Source organism: Struthio camelus, chromosome 16 (genome assembly GCF_040807025.1).
Source record: "Struthio camelus isolate bStrCam1 chromosome 16, bStrCam1.hap1, whole genome shotgun sequence".
Lineage (NCBI taxonomy): Eukaryota > Metazoa > Chordata > Aves > Struthioniformes > Struthionidae > Struthio > Struthio camelus.
In genome coordinates, this window is record NC_090957.1 from 9,452,783 (window position 1) to 9,459,876 (window position 7,094).

A 7,094-nucleotide genomic window follows, 5' to 3' on the forward strand; every position below is an offset into this window, starting at 1 on the left:
TTGTCACCAGGGCACCCACCCCATTCAGCAGCGGGCCTACGTTTTCCCTAGTCTTCCTTTTGCTATGGATGTATTTGAAGAAGCCCTTCTTGTTGTCCTTGACATCCCTTGCCAGATTTCATTCCAACTGGGCCTTAGCCTTCCTTGTCGCATCCCTGCACGCTCTGGCAACGTCCCTGTATTCCTCCCAAGTGGCCTGTCCCCTTTTCCACATTCTGTGCACTCCCTTCTTGTGTTGGAGTTTTTGTCAGGCGTTCCCTGCTCATCCGTGCAGGTCTCCTGCCCGCTTTGCTGGACTTCTTCCTCAGAGGGATGCACTGATCCTGAGCCTGGAGGAAGTGACGCTTGAATATTAACCAGCTTTCTTGGACCCCTCTTCCTTCTAGGGCCCTACCCCATGAGATTCCCCTAAGTAGGTCCCTGAAGAGGCCAAAGTCAGCTCTCCTGAAGTCCAGGGTTGTGATCCTACTCATTGCCCTGCTTCCTCCTCGCACGATCCTGACCTCCACCATCTCATGGTCACTGCAGCCAAGGCTGCCCCCAACCTTCACATCTCCAACTAGACCTTCTTTGTTCGATAGTACAAGGTCTAGCATTGCACCTCTCCTCGTTGGCGTCTCCACCACCTGGGTCAAGAAATTGTCATCAATGCTTTGCAGGAACCTCTTTGACTGTTTGTGCCTAGCTGTGCTGTCTTCCCAGCAGATGTCAGGGTGGTTGAAGTCTCCCATGAGAACCAGGGCCTGTGATCGTGAGGCTTCTTCCAGCTGTCTGTAGAAGGCCTCATCGATGACTTCCTCCTGGTCAGGTGGCCTGTAGTAGACCCCCACAACAGTGTCACCCATGTTACCCTGCCCTTTAATCCTTACCCATAGGCTCTCCACTTGCTCTTCATCCACCCCGAGGCAGAGCTCCATACATTCTAGTTGCTCCCTCACATAAAGAGCAACTCCACCACCTCGCCTTCCTGGCCTGTCTTTCCTAAAAAGCACATAGCCATCCATGACAGCATTCCAGTCATGTGAGCTATCCCACCATGTCTCTGTCACTGCAATGAGATCATGGCCCTGCGACCGCACACAGATCTCTAACTCTTCCTGCTTATTCCCCATGCTGCGTGCATTGGTATACAGGCATTTGAGAGAGCCAGTCAAGCACGCAGGCTTCCCAGGAGAGGTGCAAGAGGATCCTCCATAGCCATGTTGCATGCTGTCTCCCCTGGTTGTATGCACCCGCTGGAGGCATCCTGACTTGAGCGGTGTTTTACTGACTCCCCTGCCACTATACCACTCCCCTTCCCCCATCTTGCCTAGTTTAAAGCCCTCCGTACCAGGCTGGCCAATCTGTTGGCAAAGACACGCGTGCCCCGCTTGGTAAGGTGGATCCCATCGCTCCCCATCAGCTGTTGATCTTCAAACAGGGTCCCATGGTCATAGAAACCAAAGCCCTGTTGCCAACACCAGCGGCGCAGCCAGCTGTTAACTTGGAAAACTCGTCTACTCCTCCTCCTGTCCTTTCCCCTCACAGGCAAGATTGAGGAGAAAACGACCTGGGCTCCCAGACCCTTCACCACCATTCCCAGAGCTCTGAAGTCCCATTTGATGGTTTCCAGTTTGCCTTTCGTGTCATTAGCACCCACATGGAAGATCAGCAGAGGGTAGTAGTCCGACGCGTGGACAAGCCTTGGCAGTCTTTCCATGACCTCTCTTATTCGAGCCCCTGGCAGGCAGCAAACCTCTCTGGACAAGAGGTCAGGTCGGCAGAGAGGTGCCTCTGTCCCCTGCAGCAGGGAGTCACCCACAACAATCACTCGCCGTTTCTTCCGGGGGTTCCTGCACGGCACAGGGTCTGCCAGGCCAGTTGCCTCTCTTGGAGCCATGCCCAGCTCCTCCTCGGCTTGGAGGGCGCTAAACTTGTTCTTCAAGGGTAAGTCTTGAGGAGGAGCAAGAGCCTTTCTCCTTCTATGAGAGGTCACCAGCTTCCAGCCCTCTTCAACAGCATTATGATGCACCTTTACACACGGTGCTGAGCCCTCTGACAACTCCGCTGCAGTGGGGGCAGGGGACTCCCGGAGCTGAACAGTTTCCGAGAACGCCCTGTCAATCTCCCGCTCATCCTCTCGGATGCTACGCAGCCTACTAACCTCCTCCCATAACTGCTTTATCTGGTGACGCAACTGGTCAACTACAGCACACCTCACACAGGAGAGCTGACTGTCAGCCCAGGCCCCACAGAGAGGCCCCAGGCACTCCCTGCAGCCTGACACCTGCAGAGCTGCATCTGCTGTCTGAGGGTCTGTCTGGCTAATCTCACCACGAAGTGAAACCCTCTGGGCTGTGCAGCCTCCAACTGCCTGGGCAGCATTTCCACACACATCCCTTTGCCAGCCTTGCAGCATCTGTGAGTCCAGTGGGACTGGTCCCATGAGCTCCTGGCCTTCACTGTTGATATGACAGAGGGGGAAAAGGGTGGAGAGAGGGCCAGGTCTGTAACAGGGTTGGGGCTGGGAGGCTGCAGTGCTGTTGGATTGACTGGACCCTGGGAGGTGCTGGGGCAGTGACATTGCTGCTGGTGTGATGCTAGGGAGTGTGGAGGTGACGCAGAAGGGAAGATTTTGAGGGCGAGGGAGGCTGAGGGATTTCTAGGTGGGGAGCCAGGGTTCTTCCCTTGCCTCTCCCAAAATGGTCGTAGTTGAGTGCTATTTCACCCATGCCTTCAGCACCAGCTCCAGGGTATGGTGTTGGACTACGCAGCAGAAAGGTCTCTCCACATCCCAACCCCTACAAAGGACCATGTGTTCCCTATCTTCCTCTGGGGTTGGGCAGAAAGTGAGCAGCCTCTGCTAGACAACACAGAGAGATGAGAATCTTTATTCTCCGGCACCAGCAAGACACAGCGTTTTGACAACAAGGCTGAATGATGTGGTTCCACAATGAACATCCAGTAAATAACCAGCACACCATTTCCTCCATTAAGGAGAGAGACCTCACTGACAACATCTATCGTACATGGTGAAATTCAGCCAGCTGACTCAGATGTCATTCTGGCTTTACAAAACAGCATTCATGCCTAGCTTTAACAGACCACTTCTCACAAATAGCTCTCAAGATAAGAGTCTCCCTCCCCTTCTAGCAGCGGGGGCACGAGGAAGGGACAGAGTTTCACCACAGGTCACACAGCAGGCTACAACAAGGCACGTTTGCAAGGTCAGGAGGTCTCCAGTGTTGCAGCTGCCCACAAAGGTGGCTAAATTGCAATGGAGAAATGATGTCTTTGCAAGACCAAAGGAACTTCAAAGGCTCTGAGGTGACTTTTGGCCTTGGTGCTCAGCAGTAGCATTTCTAGGCCCAAGCGATGATTTTGATGGACAATCTTGCAGGACTTACTTTCAGGGGCAGAGTTCTCTGAGCTCCCAGCCCTCACTGCAGCTCCAGGAAGTTCACATATTCCTTCACCCACCTGGCATCAGGGTTAGCACAGACCTGCCGGTTCTTCCTGGTGATGAACCTGTGAAGAGAGGCAGGGAGGTGTTACTGCCCCAGAGGCGGAAGGCACACGCTGAACTGGCATCCAGGGCCTTGGATCACCTCCTGAGTGCTCACTAACCTGTCCAGCTACTGGGGCCAGCTCCTGAGGGGATGATCTCCCCTTTACACTCCCATTGCCCAAACCCCTTCCCCAAGCTCCCAGGGGAATGCTAGAGTCTGCTAAAACCCAGAGGTCAGGAAGGTCTCTTGGGAGACACTGCCCATGCTCAAACATTCCTGGCCTTGTCCAGTGTGGAGATGAGCCTGGATGCAGTATGTGGGTGGTTAGTATTTCTGGAGCAAGTATCTGTTGGCCTGAGGACCCTTAGTCTACATCAGATGCAAATCTAGCAAGTGGCACATTATTTGCATTGGGCTCATTGCATTGTCATGAGAAGGTCCTGCTGGCTCCCTTTCTCCCTACACCTTATTCTACCACCAGAACGGCCTTGTTTCTCAGCCAGGGAGGAGGATTGCTCATGTGCTGCACAGGACACCCGAGCTGGCTGCCCCCTTTCCTTATTCCAGACATGGTTCCCCACACTGCCACAATCCTAGCCTTGGGGGACATGGAGCAACTTTGGGATAGAGCCCAAAGGCTGGCAAAGCCTTTCACCCAGAGTCCAGGACAGGAACCAGTACTTACACAACTGCTGGCTGTGAGCACTTGCTGCTGGTGTAGAAATAATCCTTCACATGACTCTGGGGGAGCTTTCGTGAAGCATAGCTGAAGCAGCACACAGTGGTGTCAGCACCAACTGGAAGGGATTGGGAAGGTCAGCATGAGTCCATTACTCATGGCAAGGAAATAACATGCACACTCCCCAGCCAAGATCACGGACAACCATCCCCTGAAATTAACTGTGGAGCCCTCTTCTCTTTCCAGAAAGAGCCTATTCCCCCAGAATGTCAGCAAGAAATTACTGTGAACACCAAAGCTTAATTAAGCTCACTGCGAGGGTGTCTTGTTAAACTTTCTGCAACCCTCCCCTCCCCACTTCCAGTGGCAAAAATCCCCTCAGTCACCCTAGGATCACTCTTAAAGACAATCAGTAAAATCACAGGATCAAAGCTAAAAACTTTGATGTTCATAAGTTAAAATTTGTTATCTCCTTCCCAAGAGAAAAGCATGCTAGAAGGGAAGATTAATCCCAAGAAAGCAGGAAAAGCTATGTACTCAAGTACAAGTACTCAAGTTTCCAACCTTTGCAGCTCACCTTTTCCAGCTCTGCTTCAAGATTACTGCCTATCAGAACAAAATCTACCCCTAGAAGAACAGAGAGAGAAACTGTACTTACTTGGACCTGAAGAGGCCTGAGAAAAGAGGGCAGCGATGAGGAGGACAGAGAGGGACACTGCAGAGATATTCATCATGGGAAGGGATGAGCTGCAAGAGAAGAGGTACGACCAGAGCAGATTTCTTCTGTGTCTGATGATAGGTGGCTAGACAGTCCTCACTTTTTATAGGGATGTTAGCCAGCCCAGAAAGTTAGATTTCAAGGCAAAGCACATGGGTTTTCCAAAGCGTCATGGAGCTGATGTCATGGCACCTTTGCCTCAGAGACATTGAAAAAAGGAAGCAGCAGGTCTAGGAAATACCAGAAAAGTCCTTGTGCGCAGTGAGGTAAATTTGAACAAATCAGCACCCAAGTGAGGGTTATACTGACCAAGACAGGATGTGAGACAGCCCTTGAGCAGCAGGTTCACAGTGACATTCACCAGTATGACAGCAATCCTCAACAGATTCAGCATGCCTCCCCAAAGGATTGCTGAGGTAGGGATTAGGAGGGCCCCAGCTCAATCTCTTTTCCAAGGTCTCAGGTCTTGAGGAAACAGGTATGCAGACCTTGGGACAACATGGCCCACAGCTAGTAGCAGCTCTCAGATGATGAAAACGTCTTGGGAACAGTGCAATTACAGGAGACCGTGGCATCCAGGGGTCCTTGCTCCTGTGGTGGATCTGGGACATGCACAGGGCAGGAGCACGGGGCCAACACGGGCAGGAGGCACACTCTGATCTCTCCTCCCTGAGTGGCTGCCACCCTGGGGGCTGTTTGTAGGTGTCTCCAGGGGTGGTAGTCAGGGACCTTGAAACAACAAAACCTTAGTGCTTTTGCTTTCAAAATGGAGCTCATGACGTCCAAATTCATCCTAAAACACATGAGGATAAGTCAAGAAGGAGAATCCTTTCCTGGGAGGTCTTGTTCGCTAGTCTGAAATTAGAATTACTGTCTTCTTCCAGAGATGCTGGGCAAACGCAGCTGCTGGTGTGGATTTGGTGTGGGATGGAATGTAGGAGGCAGAAGCAGAGAGCTGCTGGTGAGGGGATTTCCCCCTGACCAGGGAGTGGAGAGGGACCTGCTCTCACACAAATGCTAGAAGGCACCTGTAGTCATGGGAGGCTCTGACATGGAACTCTTGGTCGCACAAATGGGGGCATGTCATTCCCCCCACTGCAAGGTCAACCTGCCTGGAGCCCTCAGGCACTATCTGCTGCCCCCAAGATGACGGACTCCCTGGCACACCCCAGGGCACATTTCCCCCTTCTGCTGCCTGACTCTTCTCTGCAACAGGCGCCAAACTTAACAACTCAGAGCCTGCGGTTTCTCCAGATATTTTTGCACCCAGCTCCAGCAGCGACTACCATTCACGAGGCACCCATAAGCTCCCCTCCCCGGGTTTTCCTCGCTGCCCCGTGGCTGCTCTAACACAGCGAGCACTGTGAGGCAGCGCCAGACAGAGACAGTGTGCCAGGAGGCACTGCTGTGGTCCTGCTGTGCCTGCTGCTCCTTGCCTGATGTGCCGTGCAGGTCCCCATGGCTGCCCTTGCCCTGCTCTGCATTGCCATCTCCACGCTGAGACCTCATCGTCTCGGGGTGAATCAGGGCTCTCCCCTAACAGCATCCCCCTCCCTGTGCCATCTCCAGGGACAGGGAGGACGTGCGGTGCTGCAGGAGACACCCCACCCCCGTGTTCCCACTGGCAGTGCCAGGCCAGGGCTGTGCCAACCGAGGGCTGTGGGACCCCACCGGAGGTTGGCAAGAGCCTGCGGCTTCCCCAAGTCCTGTTCGTGACAGGGAGGGAAGGAGCCATCCCTGTGTGGCTGCAAAGGAGCTGCTGGGCACTGGGAAAGCCCTGGGTGATGCCCACATGGTCCTGAGCTGGGCCCAGGATGCTGCCCACTGCCTGGTGGGGTGCAGGGCTGTGGGGCCACAGGTGCAGCTGGGAATCCCACTGGCCGGGGCAAGCTCTGAGTCTGTGGCAGGGGAGCCCTCCAATTTGGCTGGCTCTACCAGCACATATGGGCTTTGCTGGGCTCAGGGAGGGCAGAGCCACAAGGCCCTCGTCTTTCCTTCCCCGCCTTACAAGACAGGGATGTTTTGTCCCCGACAGGTTTTTCACAAGAAAGGGCCGTGCGGTCTGTGCCAACCCTGAGGACTTCTGGGTTCAAAACTACGTGAATGACCTGGAGCTGAACTGAGCGATGCAGAGCAGGGAGCAGCCGTGCCTGGCACTGCAGGGTTGTCACAAACACACGAAGGCAGCATTTTGGGGCAGGCCAGCAAC

The 7,094-nt window shown here is 53.8% G+C and overlaps 1 protein-coding gene across 1 annotated transcript; it reads right to left on the reverse strand.

Annotated features, from left to right (window-relative positions):
* Window positions 1–2,850: 2,850 nt before the first annotated feature.
* On the reverse strand, window positions 2,851–5,128 carry LOC104146235 (C-C motif chemokine 5). Its single transcript, XM_009678186.2, has 3 exons — window positions 4,826–5,128; window positions 4,174–4,285; window positions 2,851–3,507 (listed from the first exon to the last, which is right to left on the reverse strand). Exons 1-3 carry the CDS (start codon window positions 4,899–4,901, stop codon window positions 3,420–3,422), a joined length of 276 nt encoding a protein of 91 aa, XP_009676481.1. The 5' UTR covers window positions 4,902–5,128; the 3' UTR covers window positions 2,851–3,419.
* Window positions 5,129–7,094: the final 1,966 nt, after the last annotated feature.